Genomic DNA, 25,881 nt, shown 5'->3' on the forward strand with positions numbered 1-25,881 from the left:
TGATGGGAATGTGATAGGGACCTTAGATTGTAAGCTCACTGGGGCAGGGACTGATGGGAATGGGATAGGGACCTTAGATTGTAAGCTCACTGGGGCAGGGACTGATGGGAATGGGATAGGGACCTTAGATTGTAAGCTCACTGGGGCAGGGACTGATGGGGGTTAATGCTAATAATGGGGAGGGGGGGGCAGAACTTCCAGAGGATGAGGAAGGAGAGGAGGGAGGAGGGTTGGGGTCGGTGAGGGAAGGGAATGGAGCAGATGAAGGAGGAGAGAGAATAATAAGAGCTGAGGGGAAGGAGGAGAGATGATTCCCCGGGGGAGAGTGAGGATGAGGAGGGGGAAGGAGCAGAAAGGCGGAACCCAAACACTGGGCTGCACCGACTCACTGATACACAGACCCACTCGCACTGATACACAGACCCACTCACACTGATACACAGACCCACTCGCACTGATACACAGACCCACTCGCACTGATACACAGACCCACTCGCACTGATACACAGACCCACTCGCACTGATACACAGACCCACTCACACTGATACACAGACCCACTGGCCGCACCGCACAGGAGGGATTGAGGATCCAGTCTCCCAAAGGATTATCGGTTCCTGTGTATCAGGAGATTGGGCCCCTGGCTCCGGTACTGTGGCCCCTGCATGTAGAAGCCGGACGTGTGGCCCCTGGGCTGTGGCACCATGTTTGCCTTCTACTCCCTGCTGGTCTATATCATCTACACCTTCCTCAGGCGCCAGCAGCCCCCGGCCGGGGACATTCAGCACCAGGGACAGGTCAGTCTGAGCCTCAGGAATGAAGGGGGGGGGGAGGAATGTTGGGCTAATGCTGCACTCAAGGGGTTAATCACTCCAGCACTGGCACCCACATGGTTAATTTACAGTAGAGTGTCAGCGGTGGGGTTAATTTGACGTGCTCTGGTACTTATTCTGTTAGCCACACACTGGCACTTATGGGGTTCTATGTGCTGTGCCCTGGCACTCACAGGGTTAATCTGTAGTGTCCTGGCACCCACAGGGTTAGTCTGCTGTGCCCTGGAACTCACAGGGTTAATCTGCAGTGTCCTGGCACCCACAGGGTTAGTCAGCAGTGCCCTGGCACCCACAGGGTTAATCAGCAGTGCCCTGGCACCCACAGGGTTAATCTGCAGTGCCCTGGCACCCACAGGGTTAATCTGCAGTGCCCTGGCACCCACAGGGTTAGTCAGCAGTGCCCTGGCACCCACAGGGTTAGTCAGCAGTGCCCTGGCACCCACAGGGTTAATCTGCAGTGCCCTGGCACCCACAGGGTTAGTCTGCTGCACCCTGGAACTCACAGGGTTAATCTGCAGTGTCCTGGCACCCACAGGGTTAATCTGCAGTGCCCTGGCACCCACAAGGTTAGTCTGCTGCGCCCTGGAACTCACAGGGTTAATCTGCAGTGTCCTGGCACCCACAGGGTTAATCTGCTGTGCCCTGGCACCCACAGGGTTAATCTGCAGTGCCCTGGCACCCACAGGGTTAGTCTGCTGCGCCCTGGAACTCACAGGGTTAATCTGCAGTGTCCTGGCACCCACAGGGTTAATCTGCTGCGCCCTGGCACTCACAGGGTTAGTCTGCTGCGCCCTGGAACTCACAGGGTTAATCTGCAGTGTCCTGGCACCCACAGGGTTAATCTGCTGTGCCCTGGCACCCACAGGGTTAATCTGCAGTGCCCTGGCACCCACAGGGTTAGTCTGCAGTGCCCTGGCACCCACAGGGTTAATCTGCAGTGCCCTGGCACCCACAGGGTTAATCTGCAGTGCCCTGGCACCCACAGGGTTAGTCAGCAGTGCCCTGGCACCCACAGGGTTAGTCAGCAGTGCCCTGGCACCCACAGGGTTAATCTGCAGTGCCCTGGCACCCACAGGGTTAGTCTGCTGCACCCTGGAACTCACAGGGTTAATCTGCAGTGTCCTGGCACCCACAGGGTTAATCTGCAGTGCCCTGGCACCCACAAGGTTAGTCTGCTGCGCCCTGGAACTCACAGGGTTAATCTGCAGTGTCCTGGCACCCACAGGGTTAATCTGCTGTGCCCTGGCACCCACAGGGTTAATCTGCAGTGCCCTGGCACCCACAGGGTTAGTCTGCTGCGCCCTGGAACTCACAGGGTTAATCTGCAGTGTCCTGGCACCCACAGGGTTAGTCAGCAGTGCCCTGGCACCCACAGGGTTAATCTGCAGTGCCCTGGCACCCACAGGGTTAATCTGCAGTGCCCTGGCACCCACAGGGTTAGTCTGCTGCACCCTGGAACTCACAGGGTAATCTGCAGTGCCCTGGCACCCACAGGGTTAATCTGCTGTGCCCTGGCACCCACAGGGTTAATCTGCAGTGCCCTGGCACCCACAGGGTTAATCTGCAGTGCCCTGGCACCCAGCTGGATAGTCTGCAGTCTCCTGGCACCCACAGGGTTAATAGAAACCAGACTATGCAGCAGGATTCCCAGGCTGGGGGCCACAGGGCCGGCCTTGGGGTAAATACTGCAGGGGGCTCCTATAGTCAATTGGAAAAGCAGGGCACAAAGTGCAGGGGGGCCCATTACCTGCCCCAGCTGGGGGGCATTACCCTGGCTCTGGGCTCATACACACACACACTGTTTCCAGGAGAGGCCAGTGGCCCCTTGGGGCCCCTTTCCCTATGGAATAGCCATGGTTGCTAGGAGACCAGAACCAGGAAATGCTGACTGGGGGGGCTACAGTGTTAATGGGGGGCTGCAGAGCTAAGATAGTTGGGATAGGAATGGGGCCCCCCAAATCATTGCTTTCCCCGGGGCTCCTTATTGGTTCCTGGAATGTAGTGGCACATACATGGTTAATCCCCAGTACCACAGGGTTAACAGCCGTTGCTTTCCCAATGCATTGTGGGTCCCCATAGAGAAGGAATATGATCCCTTATCCATTACCTGACCAGCTGGGCCAGTGACGGGGGGGGGGGCAACAGATGGGCCAATAGCAGATGGGCCCTACAAACATAACCGCTACAGGGGCCACTGTTTCTGTCATTGGGGCTTTATGAATCTGTGGCTCCCAAAAGGTGCTGGGAGTTGTAGTTCAGTTACCTTTCTTGGCAGGGGGTCCCTGGGCTGCTGCATTGCATGATGGGATGCGCTAATAAGCCCCTGCCTGCATCCCTCTCCCCGCGCCAGGAGATGCCTTGGTTTCCATAGAAACTGGACGATGGTAAAAATTCCAACATCCCAGTAAAGCCAGGTGTCTGGGACTTTATTTAACCCTTGCCATACTGGGCAGTCCTATTGTTCCCTATCTGCCCCCCCCCCATGGGTATGAAGGGAACCCTGACTGGGCCCCTATAGCCAGTCCCAGCGCTGCTGTATAGTTGTACAGAGTACCCCCAGTGATATCGATACAGGAGAAAGCTCCCCCCGCAGTGCAGGAATAATCCCTTATATTATGGGGAATATGCATCATGCAGGATATTGCTGTTTGGCTGTTTGGGGTGAAAGGGGTTGAACCTGATGGTCTGGGGGGGGGGGTCTTTATTCAACCCCAACTGTAACTCTCTGCTCCCCCCTCTATACACAAACTGCACCCAATCATTATCTCTATGTCCCATTATAAATAAGGAATGGAATCTTCCCGGCAACTGCACAGCAACCGTACCCCCCCCCCCCCACACACACACACTGGGGCAGGGGGTTGCTGGGAGTTGTAGTTCAGGGATGAACCTCCAGGTGTCTTTATTAACCCTAAAATCGCTGTATTTATGTGATATATGTGCGACTATTGTCTCAGTGTCCCAGTATAAATAATAAATGGACTCTGGTTCCGACTACAGAGCAGATGTATCAGCCACATGGGAACAAACACCCGGCGCAGTCACAGGGTTATGGGCTCAATGCAGAGAGGGGCGGGACATACAGTAATTACACTGTTAATTAGGTTTTATATCAACACATCTGTCCATTAACTCCTGCATCTCCTGCATCTCTGACCCATAATAGGCTGCAAAATCCCAGTCTGTCCTGGTCTGTTTGTAAGAAATTGCACAGAAATGGAGGCCTGCGGGCTCTGAGTTGCTCTCTCCACTACTTAGTGCCCCATCTTGCCCTACTGTCCCCATCTTGCCCTACTGTCTCCATCTTGCCCTACTGTCTCCATCTTGTCCTACTGTCTCCATCTTGCCCTACTGTCTCCATCTTGTCCTACTGTCTCCATCTTGTCCTACTGTCCCCATCTTGCCCTACTGTCTCCATCTTGTCCTACTGTCTCCATCTTGTCCTACTGTCCCCATCTTGCCCTACTGTCTCCATCTTGTCCTACTGTCCCCATCTTGCCCTACTGTCTCCATCTTGCCCTACTGTCTCCATCTTGCCCTACTGTCCCCATCTTGCCCTACTGTCTCCATCTTGTCCTACTGTCCCCATCTTGTCCTACTGTCCCCATCTTGCCCTACTGTCTCCATCTTGCCCTACTGTCTCCATCTTGTCCTACTGTCCCCATCTTGTCCTACTGTCCCCATCTTGCCCTAACTGTCTCCATCTTGCCCTACTGTCTCCATCTTGTCCTACTGTCCCCATCTTGTCCTACTGTCCCCATCTTGCCCTACTGTCTCCATCTTGTCCTACTGTCCCCATCTTGTCCTACTGTCCCCATCTTGCCCTACTGTCTCCATCTTGCCCTACTGTCTCCATCTTGCCCTACTGTCTTCCACCTTGCGCCTACTGTCTCCATCTTGTCCTACTGTCCCCATCTTGCCCCTACTGTCTCCATCTTGTCCTACTGTCCCCATCTTGCCCTACTGTCTCCACCTTGCCCTACTGTCTCCATCTTGCCCTACTGTCTCCATCTTGTCCTACTGTCCCCATCTTGCCCTACTGTCTCCATCTTGTCCTACTGTCCCCATCTTGCCCTACTGTCTCCACCTTGCCCCTACTGTCCTCCATCTTGCCCTACTGTCTCCATCCTTGCCCTACTGTCTCCAGCTTGCCCTACTGTCCCCATCTTGTCCTACCGTCTCCATCTTGCCCTACTGTCTCCATCTTGCCCTACTGTCTCCCTCTTGCCCTACTGTCCCCATCTTGCCCTACTGTCTCCCATCTTGTCCTACTGTCCCCATCTTGTCCTACTGTCTCCATCTTGCCCTACTGCTCCATCTTGCCCTACCGTCCCCATCTTACGCCTACCGTCTCCAATCTTGCCCCTACCGTCTCCATCTTGCCCCTACCGTCTCCATCTTGTCCTACCGTCCCCATCTTGCCCTACTGTCTCCATCTTGTCCTACTGTCCCCATCTTGTCCTACTGTCTCCATCTTGTCCTACTGTCCCCATCTTGTCCCTACTGTCCCCATCTTGCCCTACTGTCTCCCTCTTGTCCTACTGTCCCCATCTTGCCCTACTGTCTCCATCTTGTCCTACTGTCCCCCATCTTGTCCTACTGTCTCCATCTTGTCCTACTGTCTCCATCATGCCCTACTGTCTCCCTCTTGCCCCCTACTGTCTCCATCTTGCCCTACTGTCTCCTTCTTGCCTACTGTCTCCATCTTGTCCTACTGTCTCCATCTTGCCCTACTGTCTCCATCTTGCCCTACTGTCTCCATCTTGCCCCTACTGTCTCCATCTTGCCCTACTGTCCCCATCTTGCCCTACTGTCTCCATCTTGTCCTACTGTCCCCATCTTGCCCTACTGTCTCCATCTTGTCCTACTGTCCCCATCTTGCCCTACTGTCTCCATCTTGCCCTACTGTCTCCATCTTGTCCTACTGTCCCCATCTTGTCCTACTGTCCCATCTTGCCCTACTGTCTCCATCTTGTCCTAACTGTCTCCATCTTGCCCTACTGTCTCCATCTTGCCCTACTGTCTCCATCTTGCCCTACTGTCTCCATTCTTGTCCTACTGTCTCCATCTTGCCCTACTGTCCCCATCTTGCCCTACTGTCTCCATCTTGCCCTACTGTCTCCATCTTGCCCTACTGTCCCCATCTTGCCCTACTGTCCCCATCTTGCCCTACTGTCTCCATCTTGTCCTACTGTCCCCATCTTGTCCTACTGTCTCCATCTTGCCCTACTGTCTCCATCTTGCCCTACTGTCCCCATCTTACCCTACTGTCTCCATCTGCCCTACCGTCTCCATCTTGCCCTACCGTCTCCATCTTGTCCTACCGTCCCCATCTGCCCTACTGTCTCCATCTTGTCCTACTGTCCCATCTTCCTACTGTCTCCATCTTGTCCTACTGTCCCCATCTTGTCCTACTGTCCCCATCTTGCCCTACTGTCTCCCTCTTGTCCTACTGTCCCATCTTGCCCTACTGTGCTCCATCTTGTCTACTGTCCCCATCTTGTCCTACTGTCTCCATCTTGTTCCTACTGTCTCCATCATGCCCTACTGTCTCCTCTTGCCTACTGTCTCCATCTTGCCCTACTGTCTCCTTCTTGCCCTACTGTCTCCCATCTTGTCCTACTGTCTCCATCTTGCCCTAACTGTCTCCATCTTGCCCTACTGTCTCCATCTTGCCCTAACTGTCTCCATCTTGCCCTACTGTCTCCATCTTGCCCTACTGTCCCCATCTTGCCCTACTGTCTCCATCTTGTCCTACTGTCCCCATCTTGCCCTACTGTCTCCATCTTGTCCTACTGTCCCCATCTTGCCTACTGTCTCCATCTTGCCCTACTGTCTCCATCTTGTCTACTGTCCCCATCTTGCCCTACTGTCTCCATCTTGTCCTACTGTCTCCATCTTGCCCCTACTGTCTCCATCTTGCCCTACTGTCTCCATCTGGCCCTACTGTCTCCATCTGGTCCTACTGTCTCCATCTTGCCCTACTGTCCCCATCTTGCCCTACTGTCTCCATCTTGCCCTACTGTCTCCATCTTGTCCTACTGTCCCCATCTTGCCCTACTGTCCCCATCTTGCCCTACTGTCTCCCATCTTGTCCTATTTGTCCCCATCTTGCCCTACTGTCTCCATCTTGCCCTACTGTCTCCATCTTGTCCTACTGTCCCCATCTTGCCCTACTGTCTCCATCTTGTCCTACTGTCCCCATCTTGCCCTACTGTCTCCATCTTGACCTACTGTCTCCATTTGTCCTACTGTCCCCATCTTGTCCTACTGTCCCCATCTTGCCCTACTGTCTCCATCTTGTCCTACTGTCTCCATCTTGCCCTACTGTCTCCATCTTGCCCTACTGTCTCCATCTTGCCCTACTGTCCCCATCTTGTCCTACTGTCCCCATCTTGCCCTACTGTCTCCATCTTGTCCTACTGTCTCCATCTTGCCCTACTGTCTCCATCTTACCCTACTGTCTCCATCTTGCCCTACTGTCTCCATTTTGTCCTACTGTCTCCATCTTGCCCTACTGTCTCCATCTTGCCCTACTGTCTCCATCTTGCCCTACTGTCTCCATCTTGCCCTAGTGTCTCCATCTTGTCCTACTGTCTCCATCTTGCCCTACTGCCGCAGGGTTAAGGCCAAGCTGACTGGGGGCCCCTCAGTGCCGGGGGGCTGGGGGTTACAGTGAAGCTAATTTCCTGCTGTTATGAGAGATTTCCTGGGAGACAAATGAGTTTAATATTAGTGGCTCCTCCCCCTGCGGGGAACAAATCTCCTTTAATTAAGTCCCTGCATTTCCAATTAAGCCTTTTCCCATAAGCCGGAGTGATGTTACTGCCCCAATCAATGGCCTGGCTGTGCGGCCTCATTACCAGGCCCAGTGGCTGGGGGCAATAATCGTTTGTCCTTGTTACTGCCCCCCAGAGACGTCAGTGTCCCCAGTACCAGCGCATGGAAAAGGTGGGGGGGGGGGGGGCAGCACAGGGCGGGTAAGGACAGGCCCAAAAACACAAACGTTCAAGCTATTGCCTACTGATGGGTTAAAAAAGACTGCCATACAAGTCTCGGGGGGCAGATTCAAGCACCCCACGTTGGGCTCAGAGTGTATTTGTTTCTCATTCAGCTCCCAGATGACCCTGCGGGGAAAAACAAAAAGAAACAGCCCCCCCAGGCCCAACTGTGGCCGGAACTGGACGACCTGGAAAGTAAGTGACACCATCTGATTCCCTTCAGGCCAATGGCTCCTTAGGAGGAGATTGTCAGCTCTTGTGACCAATGGACTCTTTCCAGTCACACTAGACTGTATGATTGTCTCACAGTGAGGGGCAGAAGGAACCAAGCAGCACTGGGGGGGGGGGTGCAGTGGGGGCAGCAGGGCTAGTAGTGTCCCGGCTATTTTCTTATATCGAATATTCTTAGTTTGTTTTAGATAAACCATTGAAACACTCCCAGTTTGACCAGTCTGTCTCTATAGGAACCTCCATTCCCTTTATAGCTTTGTTGCCACTCTCTGTACTGTCTCTAGTTCCACTGTCCTTTTAGTACTAGAGACAAACACTGTACTCTGGTGGCTGCAATGGGTACTGCGTATGTTACCACTATAATGATAGTCCTCTGTTATAGTGATACCCCGATACCCAGGGGTACGGACCAACCTCAGGGCATCATTTGTGGGTCTGGGCAGCTTTGGGTTGAGCTCTTCCATGGGCTCTATAAATAGATGGGAGAAGCCAGGTTGGGCAGGGTCCTGGATTTGGAGCAGATCCCTCACATCACTGCTACCTTGCAGGCAGCTCTGACAGTGATGGGGTCTCTAATTCTGAGACTGAGGAGGACGATGACCCAGAAAGCAGATGTCTCTTACTGCAAGACGTCAACTCCCCACTAACTGAATTCTTAGCCTTCAAGCAAGAAGCCGCCATGGGGAGACCTTCGGCTGGACCTGAAGAATCTGCCAAGGTAAAGGGAAACTGAGAGGAAGGGAGGTGGGTGCAGGTTGTAGCTGGGGCAAACTACTCCCATGGCAGGAAAGTGGTCTGAAAGCACTTTGTTATGACTTTGCTCACCCACAATCCCAACAAGCCCCTATACATGGCCCCCTCCAGCCCTATAAGTGCTATGGACTCCCACCCAATGTTCACTATTGGCTTAACAACTTCTAGCTGGTGTAGGGGCTTATGGGGAAGGTAACTGAGGGGCCATCACCTTCTTTTTTGTTTTCTTGTCAAATCAGCCACCTTCTCCGCTCCTTGTGGTGATGTCCCACCTCATCACTTTCTTGGAGCACTACTCCCAAATGCAGCGGCTTCAGGGGAAGGCCCAGGAGTACAGGAACCAACTGAGGCAGGAGGAACGGAGGCGCAGGAAGCAGCTACGGACCCTGCGCGGGGCCTACAGGCAACGCATGAGAGACAAACTGAGTCTGATTGGGAGCCTGGAGATAGTGATTAATGAGCAACAGGGCATGTTGGAGAGGCTGCAGAGTGGTGAGTACCAATACTGACTTTCATTCATCTTCTGGGCTTCTTACAGTAGAATGTAGTCTGGTCAGAAATGGCAGTTGCCGCAGGTTTGGCAGTCTGGAGTACATATAGGGCCCCAATTATACCGCATACAATGGGTTGAAGGGTCATATTTAATTACAATAATCATTTCATATAGAGAAGTCAATGGAACCTCTGAAGGACCTTTGAAGGACCAAATGCGGCCCATGGGTTTCTAGTTGGACAGCCCTGGTCTAGAGGATCCTAGAACAGACATGGGCATCTTGGTACAAAAGAATGATAAGGGGGTGCTGGCTTGGGTTTCTGATAAGGATTCAGTCTGGGCCCCATGTAAAGATTTGGAGCACTGACTACTCTATAGGGAAAGATATAAATGTATTGGATTTTGGCTCTACAGGCGCCATTGGCCAAATGCTCCCAGTCTCCCCCCATTCCCCGGTGGGAGTGCACAAACTAGTGGAGTCCATCAGTGTCCTGCAAGGGGAGAGGGCCCAACTGAGAGAAGAGATTGGAGGACTGAAGCAGGACATCGAAGAAAAGGAGAGAGAGAAGGAGACCCTTTCCTGCACCCTCCAACAACAGGTCGGTGTTTCTAGATGGAAGAGCTTGGGTCTAGGTTAGGGCAGAACAAGAACCTTCCATGTTGGGTTCTATGTATAGAGGACATTTAACTTGAAAAAACCATTGGCTCAGGAGTCTTTGTTCCTTGTGCCTACATCAGTGATCCCCAACCAGTGGCTCGGGGGTAACATGTTGCTCCTCAACCCCTTGGGTGTTGCTCCCAGGGGCCTCAAAGTAGGTGCTCATTTTTGAATTTCTGGCTTGGGGCAAGTGTTGGTTGCATAAAACCCAGTGTAAAGCCAAACAGAGCCTCCTATAGGCTGCCAGTCCACATAGGGGCTACCAAATAGCCAATTATAGCTCTTATTTGAATCCCCAGGAACCATTTTCATGCTTGTGTTGCTCCCCAACACTTTTTTCCATTTGTATGTAGCTCACTGGTATAAAGGGTTGGGGATCCCTGGCCTAGATTGTCACTGGTCATGAACGGACAACTGAAAATATTATCTGGCCCATTTCTTTGTGACCCAACAGAACCCTCACTGGTTATAGATAACATCTGCCAGTTCTGCCCTGCTGGTCGTTATAAGGAAATAATAATGAAGAATAATAATAATGACCATAAATGAAAATACCCTGATGCATTCATATGGCTTGACCCTAATCAATGGGGTGGGAACCCTGCAATATCCGAAGCAATTGTGCTCCCTCTGTACTCAGGTCACTTAATTAGAATCATTTAGTCCATTAATCACAGAGCAAACGAGACTTCAATCTGCTGCCAGACTATGAGGAGGTGCTTGGTTGCTCGGCGCCAAACTGGAAGGGTTAAAAACCCGACTGCCTGATACATGTCACACTTTCAGGCAGTATCTCGGCTCCTCTTGCTGAATATAAATTCGTTCTAATTCAGGGCACGGAGGTGACAATTGACAGCGTTTGTGCAATGGAGTCATCAGAGAACCTACGCAAGTAAATCAAGGGAACGTTAAGTTTCTCCGATGAGTTACGGTCAGATTCTCTGGGTTTGAGGTGCCTCCTGTTATTGCCTCCATGTTAAGGTGCCCATACACGTGAAGATCCATTCACTTGGCGAGGTCACCAGGCGAGCGGATCTTCTCCCGATATCTTCTCCCAATATCTCCACCTATGGGTGGGAAACATGTAGGCCCTGGGGCCAAACGATCGAATTATAATGGCGGCAATGGGGCAGTCGGCCCATTGATGCGGTCCCCGATCCGACTGAATCTTTTAACCTGCCCGATTGATATCTGGCCAATTTCAGGTCACATATCGGTCAGGTATGCCCCTCGTTCCTGCCCCTACATGGCCCAGTAAGCTGCCGAATCAGTCCAAGGAACCGGTATCGGCAGCTACACCGGTATCGGCCCACGTATGGCCACCTTTACATAGTTACATAGGGTTGAAAAAAGAGTCCATCAAGTTCAACCCATCCAAGTAAACCCAATATGTTCTGAATATAAAGACATTTCTAGGGGTTTAAAGAGACTTAATTAAGAACAAGAACTCATCCGGAGATTAAAAGTACCATTCACTGCCATCAAGTACCATTGGAAGTACCAGTTATTTTCATACTGTTCATTCTACTTCATTCCGCCATCTTGTTTCTGTTGTTCACTCAAAGTCCTCCCCAGTTCGTGGGGTTCCATTGGGTAATTCATACATACACATCATCAGCATGAACTACAGGCACTCATCTATCCCAATTACCAGGCTCTAGAAGCACTAGAAGATATGTCCACCATGCTAGAGGAGACTAGAAGGACTAGACCAAGCCATAGAGAATCCCAGCATTAGAAAGCATTCCTACATACATGCAACCTGAGGTCAATGGGGCCTCGTTAATCCTAATAAATACGATTTATTTCTCTACAACCTACAGATTGAAGAGTTAAAAGTGAAGATTCAGCAGAGGGAGGAGGAGCTCTCCCAGCTCAGGATGGAAATGGTGAGTCTATGAGCCATGGAGAGGCAAACTCATAGCTATACATAGTGAGTTATGGATGTTCTCCTGATATTATCATATACTCTGGATACAAATCTTTCCTAAGATTCCTTGTTGTAGGCGAATGATCAATGGTTTGCTGAAGATTTAGTCCTAATGATCCATATTCCTATAAGTCTTCTCTCCAGCAAAGCAGCCAATGGAGTTCTTCGGCCTACAGCCGTGCACCAGAATAGCTTTCCCCTATGATACACAGTGTTGCTTTCTGTACCCAATGTATGGGCTGATGTCTCCAAATGGGCCTGATTTTTTAGGGGGTCACTGACTCTGAGAAGCGAATCCAGAACCTGTCTGTGGAAAACGAAAGTCTGAAGCAGAATCTCAGTGTGACCCAAGGGCTCCTGGAAAGGATGGCGACTGTTACGGCCCAACCCCCTGCGCATTTAATGAAGGTACCAAGTCTCCCTGCTTTACTTTTGCCAGTACAATTGCTGTAGATTGACTGTTACACAGCAAATAATTCCCTCTTAGAACTGCTTTCAGCTAACCTATTGTTTCTCCTACTCCCATGTAACTGGAGGAGTCCCAAGCCGGACTTGGATTTCTTACTATTGAGTGCTATTCTGATACCTACTGGGAGCTGCTATCTTGCTCCCTTCCCATTGTTCTGCTGATCGGCTGCTGGGGGTGAGGGTGGGGGGGATATCACGCCAACTTGCAGCGCAGCAGTAAAGTGTGCCTGAGTCTGAGCTTTCAGAAGGAGCCAGTGCTACACATTAGAACTGCTTTCAGCTAACCTATTGTTTCTCCTACTCCCATGTAACTGGAGAAGTCCCAAGCCGGACTTGGGTTTCTTACTATTGAGTGCAATTCTGATAACTGGGATACCTACTGCTATTCAAGTCGTACAGTAACACAGTTGTATTCCCCTTACAGGAGAATGAAGACCTGCGCAATAAGGTGCAACACCTGGAGGGCTCCCTCCAGCAGAAGGTGGAGCAGTTGGTTCTCACAAAGGGGCAGGTTGACACGATGCAGTGGTGCAAGGAGGAGGAGATACGGCACATGGATGAGAAAATCCAAGGGCTGCAACTTTCCCTGGAAAATGAAAGGAAGAAACCTCCACATGTAGAGGTAATGGGAAGATACAGTATAAAGATACAGTAGGTAGCGGTGAGGTTGTGAGTAACTGTAGGTAGGTGGAATATGGATGTGGGTTACTGTAGGTACAGGGGATAGGCTGCAAATAGCTGTAGGCAAAGGCAATAGGGAGAGGCTGTGAGTATAGAAGGTAGGGGGGAAAGTAGATCCGGTGAACTGTTGAGGATACAGGGGGTAGGGGGCAATTTATGAGTAGTTGTAGGTACAAGAGGTAGACAACAGTCTGGAAGTATCTGCAAATAAAGAGAATTGGCAGCAGATTGTAATCATTTGCAGGAATAAAAAATATAAAATGGGTTGTGAGTCGCTACAAAGGATAAACGGCAATTTGTGACCACCTGTACGTAGAGAGGATGGGGGGCTGGCTGGGAGGCATGGGGGATCCTGTAAGTATCTGGAGGTAGTAAAGTTGGGTTGAATAAAAGACCAAAGTCCATCAAGGTGGGGTTGTGACTGGTACAAGGGGAAAGGAGTAAGCCATGAGTATCTGTAGGCACAGGGGATGTGGGTGTATTTAGCTGAACATATAAGGGTAATGGTGGCAGTGTATGTATGTTATATGGCCAATGTATGGGGCACTTGTCCAACATCAAAACCAATGGGATTAACAGGGAGTTTGTCCTTTCTTTGCTGTTAAAATAAGACTTTGGAACATTGTTGATCGGATTCGCTTCCATTCAGCCACAATAGGTTGGGCATTGATGTTGGGGATCAGGCCTGGGTCACAGTCGGGGTTCCAGTTCTTCCCACAGGTGTTCAGTTGAGGATGAGGTCAAGTTCTGTTGAAGGTCAAGTTCTTCCACTCACATCCCATCAAACCCATTCGGTACCGTCCTGGTTTTGTGAATATTATTATTGTGCTGAATCAGTAAAAGGTCCCCCCAAACTGTTCCACAAAGTACAAAGCACAGAACTGAGAGTGCACTAAGCTTGTTCCCTACCCCAGACCATTATTCCTTCTCTACCAAATGTTGCTGTTGGCATTAGGCACTCAGGAAGGTAGAGTTCCCCTGCCAAACCCAGACTTTTTGGTCAGACTGGCAGGTTGAGAGGCGCCAATTATAATGCCAGAGGACATAGTTCCACTCCTCCAGAGCCCGATATTGGGTGATCTTTATACCACTCCAGCCGATACTTGGCATTACACATGGTCATGTTAGGTCTGATTGCTCATAGGACTCCCACACAATCTGCAAATAGATCCGGCGCTGACATTGCTTCAAGAGAAAGTTCAGGACTCGCAGAGAGAACATATTATTTTTGACCTATGTAGATGGATAGTTTGGGCCATAAAATGTATGTACAGTGGGTAGGGCGGTGGCTGTAAGTGGCTGTAGGTACAGGGGTAGGGAATACAGCAGGTAGTAGATGGGGGACATGATTTAGGTGAAAATTTTTGTTTTTTGTTTTACTGGTCTTGGATGACTTCTCCACCATCCAGTTTGGTCATCTGTGGTTTCTTTTTCAGTATGTGACAAAGACGCTGGAGATTGAGTCTCCGACCATGATACGCTCCATGATGGAGGCTGAGGAAAGAAACCGCGTGCTCTTGAGCCAAATCTCCTGTCAGGGAGAGAAGTGCCAGAAACTGGAGGATCGTCTCAAGGAATCAGAAGATCTGACCACTAACCTCAGGGTTAAGGTACGAAGCCTACAGAGAAATAGTTACTCATTTGTAGGGAGGCAGAGTATAGTTTAATTGCTGTACCTGGGTAATCTGAGGGGAGAGGTACTCACTGTGGAGTGGGGCGAGGAAGATGGGAGGGTGAATGGAGCGACATGGAGAAGACATGAGTGTAGTTTGCTCTGTTGCTGCAGTGGAAGTCAACCAGGTTGGTACATGAAGTTGTTATTCAGAGGGCTGGAGATTAGAGGCCCCTTCATGGATGTTGGGTAAACATGTAGTAGAGACTAAAGGTGCTCATACACAGGCAGATTTCAGCTGCCAATTTGGGTCCTTCAGAGAGATTTGACAGCTTATCTGGCATGTATGGGCACTCCAACAGGTGTACACAACCTAAAATTGATTGATTTGATTTTCCTGTCGGATTGGGGAAAGCATCAGCTCCTTGATGTGGTCTTTGGTCTGATGGCCCATATACCCACCATTTTAATTCAAGTGTTTGGCCCTAGGTCCAAATGATCAAATTAGCCCGATATCACCCATCATAGCTGGGCATATTGGGAGATGATCGGCTCGTTTGGCGACCTTGCTGCCAACCTTGTATGGTCAAGGTAGAAGACCTGAAAATCCTATAGGATGACGTTTTGAACCTTTGTCATTGTGTAGTCAACATTTGCTTTAGCTGTTGAAGGATCTGCTACATCTACACCATTGGTATTGAAGAGATCACAGAGAACTTGTTCAACTCCCACTCTTTGTAGATTTCATCGTACGAAACAGAGATTGAAAAGCTCAAGCATGAGCTAATGGAGGAGATCCACCATCTTGAATCACAGAAGGAAGAGGCCATCAAAGAAGCATCGGAATGTTCTGAACAACATCTTGACCACCTGAAGGAACAGCTGGCAGGTAGGTAACTTCACTTACTAGTCTCCTGTGTGATTCAGGAACAACTTTTCACTTCTATAACCAAAGTAAGGCACGGTAACTTCAGCTGTGGGTTTTGCTGCTTTTGGAGGTCTATGATTGGCCTGAGAGGTTCTTTTATACTCTAAGCATTTAGTGTAGGATAAATGTGCTGTACTGGTGGAGACTCTTCCTGTATCCTTATTGGTTCATTAATAGATTTATATTTTATCTGTATGGACCAAAATGGCAGCTGAACTCTTCTTTTCAGGGGTACAGAGCCGACTGGCCTCCTTGCAGCCCCTCCTGAAGAACATGAAGACAAACTACAACAGTCTGAGGAGCCAAGTCAAGAACTTCTCTCAGTTTTATGAGATGTCCATCAGGGAAGCCAAAAAGCAGGTACGGGCAGAGAGGGCCACCTCTGGGCTACAGGCCTGGGTTGGACAGGGTATTATAGGTGCGACGTATGGAGGAGACACAGTGTACTGGGAAGTATGGTCTGGGAGGAACCAGTGTATTATGGAGCACACATACATAGAGATATAGTCGGTTGCTACAGGGTTGGACTGGACCCAGTGGGCCCCGGCAGCCCAGATCCGATCCACTCCCCCTACGCACTGAAGGTAAGTTTCACTTACGCACTCTCGGGGGAGGGGGTCGGACGGGTGGTGGGGGCCCCTGCAGGCATGGTGTGAAGGCCGCTGCGGGGGCCCATTGGGTAGCCCCGGTGGGCCCTGCACCCCCCAGTCCAACCCTGGGTGCTACAAATGTGGCCGTTGGCGATGTTTAAGTTTCAGTTGAATTTCAGTCGACAGTTACATATAAAACAGATAAAATGAAGCAGTTTATTAATTATATATATATACAGCTTTTGCCCCAGGGGCCCTGCACCCCACAAGGTGCTCCTGCCAGCTGCGTCCCCTGCACCCCTATAGGGACCCCCTCTGTGCCCCCTTAATGCCCCGCAGGGGCCCCCAACATCCTCCTGTAAGTGAGTAAGTGAAACGTGCCTGGGGAGGGGCCCCAGTGGCCCAGTCCGACCCTGCCTTTTAATCAGATTATACATAATAATAATACTAAATATTCCAATAAAACTAATGGTACCAGACATTTTGCCGAGTGTAATAATAGTGATATAAAACTGCTCTCAGTGCCGGCAATGGAACAGGTTAAATTAGGGGAAAGAGCTGGGGATATTTACCCTTTAACATAAACGGGAGGTCTCTGGGATTTTTTATTTATAGAGACAAATTGTTTATTTATTGCTTTTCTCTTTTCATAGCTGTATTTAATGTAACCCCATAATGTGAATGTTCTATATCACAACTCTGTTTGAAAATACTAATAATAGAGTTGTATTTGTGGCCTGTGAGTCACTGGGCTATGGCTAATGATGTGTTACGCACTGATTGGGTGGGAGGGGCTGGATCCCTATATACACTTCCTGTATGTCTTTCCCCCCTGGAGCCTGTGATTAAGTGCTGGGTAAGCATGAAACGCGTTAGGCTAAATCCATGGAGCAGCAATTGTTATTAATGAACTAAATAAATATATTTTGTAGCTGCATTACCTCTGTAGCTCACTGGGGGGGGGGGGTCTCTTTATACTACTCAGGTTAGTTTATGCCCATATTCATTGAGTTCTTGGCTTCCCTGGTTTTCTCAGAGAACAGATATGGCAAGGAATTATGGGCATTTGGAATGGAACACTCAGAACTGTGCAAAAATATCATTTATTTGTGCCATAAGCAGGTCTATATGGGATGGAGACCAGGGAGTTTGCACTTTAGAGAGAATAGAGCACTGATAGGGTACAGTACAGTAGAAATATATATCTGAGTGGAGTATAGAGATGGAACCTTGGGGGAGCAGCAGAGGAGGCAGAACACGTATGTAGCAGAGTAGACACTGAACATGGAAATGTGAAATGGTGCCTTCAATATACCTGAACATAACTGAGCAATAGGAAAGAATTGGACAAGGATGAACTACAACTATTGGTGCTGGGAGAGGCTACGGGTAATGAACAACAGATGGAGGCTTCAAACGAAACAGGAGAGTAGGGCTCACCACAAAAAGTGGTCCATATTCCCATTGGGTAAGGTTGGTGGAACAGCAGGAAAAAGGTAAAGTACAGCCACATTGCATTGAACAAATGGACCACAAAGCAGATGTGCCATGATTGGGTGGAAGCTTCTTCTGTAGTTTAGAGATGTAATAGGCAAAGGCCAGAAATCGTCCATTGGGGAATCAAAAAAAACAAAAATAAACCAACAAAAAACAATGAGAGAATTACACTGGGATCACTTTGTGTTGGTTTTGTTCCCTGCAGATCTGCAGCGCCATCACCGATGTGTCAGAGTCCAACAAGGACCTTCTGGCCAAGTACCAGCGAGAGGTGCAGCTCCGCAAGAGATACCACAACCAACTGGTGGAGCTAAAGGGTGAGTCCATTACTGCTGGGACCTGGGGCCTAACTACCTGCTAGGGGGTGGCATTGACACTTTCTTGTGAGCCTAAAGCCCCAAAATGAAACACATTACCCCACCCCAGTGCTTTGCCATTGGCTCTGTTTACCTGTCACCCAGATGGAAGAATATAGACAACAGATCCTTCTGGGTATTGGTGGGATGGGAAGTTCTTGAAATGTGTTCAAAACATATCAGTTTCCTGAAGGTGTTGAGGATTAGGGCCATATACATAGGGATCCCCAAGGGCTGTGATTGGATATTTGGTAACCCCATGTGACTGCTGGCCTGCAGGAGGTTCTGCTTGATACAAAACTGCATTTTGTCTGCTTCCAAACTTGCCTTCAAGCTAGAAATTGGGCACAATAGTGAGGCCACTGGGAGCAACATCAAATGGGTTGGTGAGCCACTGGTTGGGGATCAGTGGATTACCAATCACAAATTGTCTTCTTGAATGAATGGTTTCTAAACTGTGGGTCCAGGGGGCACAGAGGGGCTTGGCCTGAATGCCAGTTAGATCCAGATTTGTTGAGAAGATCTATTTTCTGGATATTTTTGGGTATTTACCTACCCCAACCTGAGGGTCGAGTAAGGTGGGAGTTGCTGTTGAAGCTTCTTTGGTGCCCCAGGTATTCCCAGAACCACGACTAATATGTCTGTTATGGGCTAAAGGGGGTTCTATTATGGGCTAAAGGGGGTCCCTGTTTAAATGCTGAACCTGTAAGGGGGCTTGAAGCCTCAGAACCTCTACTTTTAACCATCTTCTACTGGAGCAACAGGGGACAATACAAACTGAAGCCCTTACAGTCCATCTTGTGAGCCAGAAAACTCCTATGACCCTCTCTTTTCTCTCCAGCCTGTGTGCTGGTTGGGGGGCTATAGGAAAAGATTCACAGCCACTAGTGACTCCTCAATATTAGCTTTGGCCACTTGACTAAAGGTAGAGTCTTTGAGGGACTAATGTGTGTCTTTCTCTGGTGCCCAACAGGGAACATCCGTGTCCTCTGCAGGGTGAGGCCCCACAGCCACAATAATGAGGAGGAAGGATCCTTAACGTCCCCCATAACCATCGATATGAATGATGATACCAGGCTCTCCGTGTTTTATAAAGGGAAAGAGAAAAACTTTGAACTGGATAAAGTCTTTGTGCCTCAGGCCAAACAGGAGGAGGCAAGTGGTTTGTAGAGACTCGACTGTCCCATACGGATATAAATCACTTTTTATATTTCCCTTCAATCATCCCACTGATTCATTTTACAGCTACAAAGCTTGAGGGGAATCTTTCAATGGGATTGAATTGGGTTTATATTCTTTTTACAACCTACATAATAACTCAACGAGGCAAAGAACCAACTGAACTAAACTGACTTAGACCTGGGCTTTTTGTTTAGTGCTATATATACATATAAATAAAATAACCCAGCCTTTGTGTGATGTTTATTTCTTTGAACAGGTTTTCCAGGAGATTGAGCCGATGGTCATGTCCTGCATCAACGGCTACAACGTTTGCATCTTTGCTTATGGGCAGACTGGCTCTGGGAAAACGTACACAATGGAGGTAAAGTTGCCCTTTCTCCAAACCCCATTATGATTTGGCACTGGCCTTGTGTTCCCCTCATCATCCCCTCAATAATTCTTGGCTTGGAGGCAATTGTGGTTTCATTAAAACGGGTTGTACTGACAAATAGAACCCCCTGTAGGCTGCCAGTCCACTAAGGGGATCCAAATAGCCAATCACAGCCCATATTTGGCACCCCTCTGAACTTTCTTTTTATTCTTCCCAACTCTTTTTACATTTGAATGTGGCTCACTGGTACAAAAGCTTGGGGACCCCTGATCTAGGTAATAGGAATCCAATCTCCGTCACACAGCATCTAGTCTACAACAGGTTTTCTTTATTTCAGGGAACCCTGGAAAACCCAGGCATTAACCAGCGAGCCATGCAGGCCCTGTACAAGGAAATGGAGGCCCGGAAAGGCCTGTGGCATTACACTGTGAGCCTCAGCATGGTGGAGATTTACAACGAGGTGATCAGGTACGTGTCATTGCAATGCTGAACTCATCTCAGATGTCTATGTTAGCCTTTAGCTCCTTAGGTGGGAGAAGATGATGGAACCTACTTGTGTAACAAGGGCTTATGGCACGTGTTGTAAAGGGATGTGGCAGGGTGGCCTAGGCCATCTTTATTGATAGTTGGTAAGGCTCTTGACAAAAGAGATGTTTCAAAGACCATTACCTAAGGGTCAACACCCCTTCACCTGTCTGTGGGTGCTGGGAGGTGCAAAGTGTTTACAGTGCCACCCTACTCTACTGCCACCACTTTGGTCTTCTATATATGTTGGTGCCCACTCCTACCACCTCAACTTTACTTCTGCTGCACCTTAAGTGTCTGGGACCCTGGATAGTTGCTCTGATTGATACTCCCTAGGAGACAGTGTAGCCTAAGGGGTAAAGGGCAATATACAGAGCTGTCGAAAGGCATGATTAGATAACATGGTGTTGGGCAGCACTGGAAAATTCTGCACACAGTGTGGTGGAGGGATATTGGTATTGGTAAGGCCACAATGAGGTCCTTTCCTTGTAACTCTCCTCTTCTTCCCATTGTCTAATGTACTCATCTGTAGAACAAATGAAATACCACAAAATCTCTTACCTACAGGGACCTACTCTCTAAAGATCCACAAGAGAAACTGGACATCAAGCTAAACCCAGATGGAAGTGGTCAGCTACACGTGCCAGGTCTGACCAGCACAGAAGTCAACAGCTTCCGGCACATCAAGAAGGTATAAGGCTACAACCACCCTCTCCTTGCATGTAGATCATCTTAGCATGTAACGACACCAGGAACATGTAGAGTTCCCTTACCAGCTCATTGCCTTCAAGGTGATCATCTGAACTCTTGAGCAGAAGGGTAGAAGGTTAAACTGGACTCCTTAAAGATCTTTGCTTTCAAAGTGAGGAGGTCAGAACCTGAAACATCAGAAGTTGAGAAGTGTAGGGAGAGTCAAGAGCTTTTGTTTCCCACATACCCTATATGAAATTGAAATGATGCCCCTGGTTTTCATGGCTTGGGATATCATCCAGTATAATGTTCACAGATCTCTTACCTCTTCTTGGTAGTCTCCTTATGTCAATAGACGTCTGAATCTATTTATTCCCAGGTCAGGACGTCCATTGTGAGCTGATCATGGAGGATGTCTCTGCTCTAAGAGTTAGAATAGGCCTTTACTCAGGTGTGGAACTAGTAGGATAAATCATGTATTAGGACAGAGGAGCTTCTAGTAGAGTTAAGTCTAAAACAACTGAAGTTTTCTCGAAAATGTTTCACCACTCATCTGAGTGGCTTCTTCAGTTGAGAGGAGTGAGATGCCGATGAGCTGTGTCTCTTGATGAAACCCTTTTCTCCTTGGTTGACTGAGGACTTTTCATTCTATGTCACGTAACCAGCTGCTGACACTTGGGAAGAAGAACAGGGCCACGTTCTGCACCAACATGAATGAGAGAAGCTCACGTTCCCACGCGTTACTGACCATTAACATCAGCGGGAAAGACCTCACCACTGGCACTGTGACCACAGGTACTTGTGTGTTTAAGGTGGAGCAGAGGTAATGGTTCTAGATTCCTTCTGAAGTCACTGTCCCTGGTTGGAACCATTCTAAGATGGACTCTTCCTTAGTCAATATAATAAGGGCACAATTAATGTACATTATCCCACTGAGCCCAATTAGTTCATGGTCATGTCCCACTTTCCTTATTTTTCCTCATTGTACAGGAAAGCTGAACTTGGTGGACCTGGCCGGCTCTGAGCGTGTCTGCAAGTCTGGGGCAGAGGGAGAGAGGCTGAAGGAGGCTCAGAATATCAACAAGTCCCTTTTGGCTCTGGGGGAGGTGATCCAGGCACTGCGAGCCAAACAGGGCCATATACCCTTTAGGAACTCCAAACTCACCTACCTGCTGCAGGACTCCCTGGGCAAGGGCAACAAAACTGTGATGATGGTGCAGGTACGGAAAGTGAGGGGCAAACTGGAGGCAGAGGCATTAAAACACCACGTGAAAACCAATATGGCTGGTCCATGGTGGGAAGAAGATACCCAAAGAACTTTATGCAGGAAGGAGACCCATAATCAGTGCATGCTGGGAAATAGATACCCAGAACATTACATGCAGGTTACACAGGTGCATGCTGGGAGGAGCAGTTACACAGGTGCATGCTGGGAGGAGCAGTTACACAGGTGCATGATTGGAGGAGCAGTTACATAGGTGCATGATGGGAGGAGCAGTTACACAGGTGCATGATGGGAGGAGCAGTTACACAGGTGCATGATGGGAGGAGCAGTTACACAGGTGCATGATGGGAGGAGCAGTTACATAGGTGCATGATGGGAGGAGCAGTTACACAGGTGCATGATGGGAGGAGCAGTTACACAGGTGCATGATGGGAGGAGCAGTTAAACAGGTGCATGATGGGAGGAGCAGTTACACAGGTGCATGATGGGAGGAGCAGTTACACAGGTGCATGATGGGAGGAGCAGTTAACAACAGATAAATATCACGGAAGCACTTACCAGTCAGCTCAGTCCTGCTCAACGTAATTGCTGACACCCAGACAGCACAAATCCATCAGGAGAAATAAAGTATACGGAGCAGTTTCCACGTCGCTGATTAAAAGCACTATTTATTGTAATCATTTAAAAACATATGTTTTTTTTTTTTTTTTTTTGTTTTTTTTCGCTGATTAAAAGCACTATTTATTGTAATCATTTAAAAACATATGCGAGTGCCAAAACAATCCGGGTAATACGCTTGACGCGTTTCGTGGCGTCACGCCACTTTCTCAAAAGCTGCATAACACCCATTGAAGGAGGTACCTTTTATCTCAAAACGGACTCCACCCCCCAACATAATTAACCCTTCACAGGTATAATAAAAACATTGCCATATGTTTTTAAATGATTACAATAAATAGTGCTTTTAATCAGCGACGTGGAAACTGCTCCGTATACTTTATTTCTCCTGGGAGGAGCAGTTACACAGGTGCATGATGGGAGGAGCAGTTACACAGGTGCATGCTGGGAGGAGCAGTTGCAAAAAGGTGCACTTACATGGTGGTTTGGGAGTTGTGCTTGGCCATGTTTGTGGGTTGGTTGCTAGGGGGCCACGGGCCACAGGTTGTAGCCACACCCCCTTTCCAGGGGATCAAGGAAATATCAAGTGATAGTGTAGTTGTGGAATGATTGACAGGAACCCCTGTATCTCCTGCAGGTATCACCATCGGAAGGGAACGTCGGAGAGACCGTTTGCTCCCTGAAGTTTGCCCAGAGGGTCTGCAAGGTGGAACTTGGCCCAGCGTCACGGCGGATCGACCCCGGATCCATCAACATCTAACCAAGTCACTGGGCACATCCCCGGCATTGGATCTGCTTTGGGCACATCCCCGGCATTGGATCTGCTTTGGGCACATCCCCGGCATTGGATCTGCTTTGGGCACATCCCTGGCATTGGATCTGCTTTGGGCACATTCCCGGCATTGGATCTGCTTTGGGCACATCCCCGGCATTGGATCTGCTTGGGCACATCCCCGGCATTGGATATGCTTGGGCACATCCCTGGCATTGGATCTGCTTGGGCACATCCCCGGCATTGGATCTGCTTGGGCACATCCCCGGCATTGTCACTTTTCCACCCAGACTTTACAGAACCTTTAATGGCAGCTGAGCCTGGAATATATATCGCAGTATTAATGCCTTAAATGCCAGAATACTGCATGGCAAGAGCATTGGCAGTGCCAACTACACCGACAGCTGCAAATGGGGGAATGTGCCAAACACAGACATGGCAGCTTCATTACACGCCAAGACAAAAGCCCAGGAGAGGAGGGGCTTCTTGTTAACCATTTCAGTGCTGGGGGAATGGCAGCAAAGCGTGGTGCTAATAACCCTTTGGGTGCTGGGTGCATGCAATAAATAACCCTTTGCTTCCAGCTCTCTCCAGCTGCTTTTTTAAGAGCTATTAGTGCCACGGAGTGTGGCGGCCAAGACAGTCATGTGGGATCTATTAAAGCCACAAGCCCCATCTTAATGGCCACGTTTAGGCTCAAGGTGCCAACACCCTTCCTATTTATCCGTTAATGTACAAAGCAACACTTTATGGTATTGGGAGCGTTGGCGTTTGAGTCCCGAGGGATTGTGCCAATCTGCTGCAGCTGGACACAGTACAGGAACTGGTTAAACACGCGTGTGTATGTGCAAGACTTTCCCTTTAAAGCTGAGACTGTAACGTGTTACTTACCCTTGTCACTAATATACATTATAGGTCCGGCTCCCAAAGTGGCCCCCGTACAGTAGGACCCAGTTTGTTCCTATGTGTTTCCTAAAGGGGCCCCTCGTTATAGGAGTCACTTGTATTTGATACTGAAAAGCTGCATTAAATAAAACTAAATTCTAAGCGAGGGGGTCATGTGATTTGGATCCCAACATCAGACCAACTGCAAATCGTTTATCGATACCAATACCAGTAGCCAGAGGCAAATTGGTGCCTTCAAGTGACCCCGGGGGCAGAGGGGGGGCAGGAGATATCAGTCTACACTGACCAACCTGTCATGTGGTTTCTACTTGCTTTTGTGCCATTGGCTCCAGTCTATGCCCATTACTGCCCCCCGCTGGGCACATTGGCAATAATCATTTTTCTAATTAGTCTCCTCAGCCCGACGGGACTCACAGGGAGCAGAAATCTTGGGGTCCCTAAGATTAAAAAGCAACTAAATTCCATACGTGGGGATGCCCCCTTTATGCCCAGGATAAGCCCCCTATACCCTGTATGTGCAGCTCCCAAATCACTTATTAAGGGTATTTATACTGAATATGCTGTAGGGAGGGATGCTGGGAGCTGTAGTTCATTGGGAGCCGCAGGGCTAGAGGTGAGACATAAATAAACTGTATGCCCCAATGTGGGGGTGCTCTATCCTCCCTGTATGGCGAGGTGCACCCCTCTCTATGGGTCTTGGCACCATCACAGGGACCCACAGCAGCCAATCGGTTATTTGCTTTCATTTTCTAACCTGTAGCGGCCTGATGAAGACCAGTGGCTGATTGGCTGCTGTTGGTAACTGCACTGCCGGGGGTTAACTGTACTTTCTTACAACCATCCAGGTCTGTGTAATGACACGCACTGGGGCATAATTACTATGGGATACTCACAATGATTATTATTAGCGTTAAATATGCAGAACTGGATGTGCCGGTCAGGCCTCTGTGTGGGGGAGTCTGGGTAACGGAATGTTCCATTGGGAGTAAGGCGGGGAGACTGGGGGTAAACAAAGGGTATTGTCTCTGTCTGTATACAGAGACAAGACATCCTGGTCACATGACTCTACCTACCCACCCCTACGTACCTACCTACCCACCCCTACCTACCTATCTACCCACCCCTACCTACCTACCTACCCCTGTCTTATAGAAACCATCCTGCTTTGCTCTCTTCCTGGGATTCTAGATACTGTATAGCAGAGGTCTTCAGACTTTTTTGGTTCAAGCCAACCTTTATCAGTCAATAATTTATTTAGGCGCCCCTTAAACCATTCATAATGTTATATATCATTATAGTAATAGCCATTACCTAAGGGTGTACAATTGGATGGAGAGAAGGCAGGAGAATGAGAAAGTCCATGTAGGAACTGTAAGGGCTCGGGGAGTGTTGGCCATGACCACATAAAGGGAGGAGGCTTCAGGGAGTGAATGGGACGTGGAGAAGAAGAGATGAGATGCCGTGTGTGTAGCTGGGATGAAGGAAAGATCTGAGACAGGGGAAGGGGGCGCCACTGGGATGGAGTGAGGGAGAAGCCTCTGGATTCCATCAGAAAGTTCTCGAT

The 25,881-nt window shown here is 49.2% G+C and overlaps 1 protein-coding gene across 1 annotated transcript; it reads left to right on the top strand.

Moving 5' to 3' along the window:
• Positions 1 to 331: 331 nt before the first annotated feature.
• kifc2 (kinesin family member C2) lies at positions 332 to 24,462 on the top strand. The gene is made up of 19 exons (XM_002941502.4): positions 332 to 795; positions 7,946 to 8,027; positions 8,612 to 8,781; positions 9,056 to 9,308; positions 9,724 to 9,908; positions 11,791 to 11,856; positions 12,168 to 12,305; positions 12,790 to 12,987; positions 14,483 to 14,656; positions 15,400 to 15,547; positions 15,816 to 15,946; positions 17,879 to 17,990; positions 19,003 to 19,184; positions 19,468 to 19,572; positions 19,919 to 20,049; positions 20,674 to 20,797; positions 21,462 to 21,591; positions 21,787 to 22,016; positions 23,277 to 24,462. The coding sequence occupies exons 1-19, from the start codon at positions 703 to 705 to the stop codon at positions 23,397 to 23,399; spliced, it is 2,775 nt and encodes a 924-aa protein (XP_002941548.2). The 5' UTR covers positions 332 to 702; the 3' UTR covers positions 23,400 to 24,462.
• The last annotated feature ends 1,419 nt before the right edge of the window (positions 24,463 to 25,881 follow it).

The sequence above is a fragment of the Xenopus tropicalis genome, chromosome 6 (genome assembly GCF_000004195.4).
Source record: "Xenopus tropicalis strain Nigerian chromosome 6, UCB_Xtro_10.0, whole genome shotgun sequence".
Classification (NCBI taxonomy): domain Eukaryota; kingdom Metazoa; phylum Chordata; class Amphibia; order Anura; family Pipidae; genus Xenopus; species Xenopus tropicalis.

Coding starts and splice junctions, on each gene's coding strand:
- kifc2 (XM_002941502.4), top strand. CDS start 703: ATGTTTGCCTTCTACTCCCTGCTGGTCTATATCATCTACACCTTCCTC. Junction 19,573..19,918: donor GGAAAACGTACACAATGGAG/GTAAAGTTGCCC, acceptor TCTTTATTTCAG/GGAACCCTGGAAAACCCAGG. Junction 22,017..23,276: donor AAACTGTGATGATGGTGCAG/GTACGGAAAGTG, acceptor TATCTCCTGCAG/GTATCACCATCGGAAGGGAA.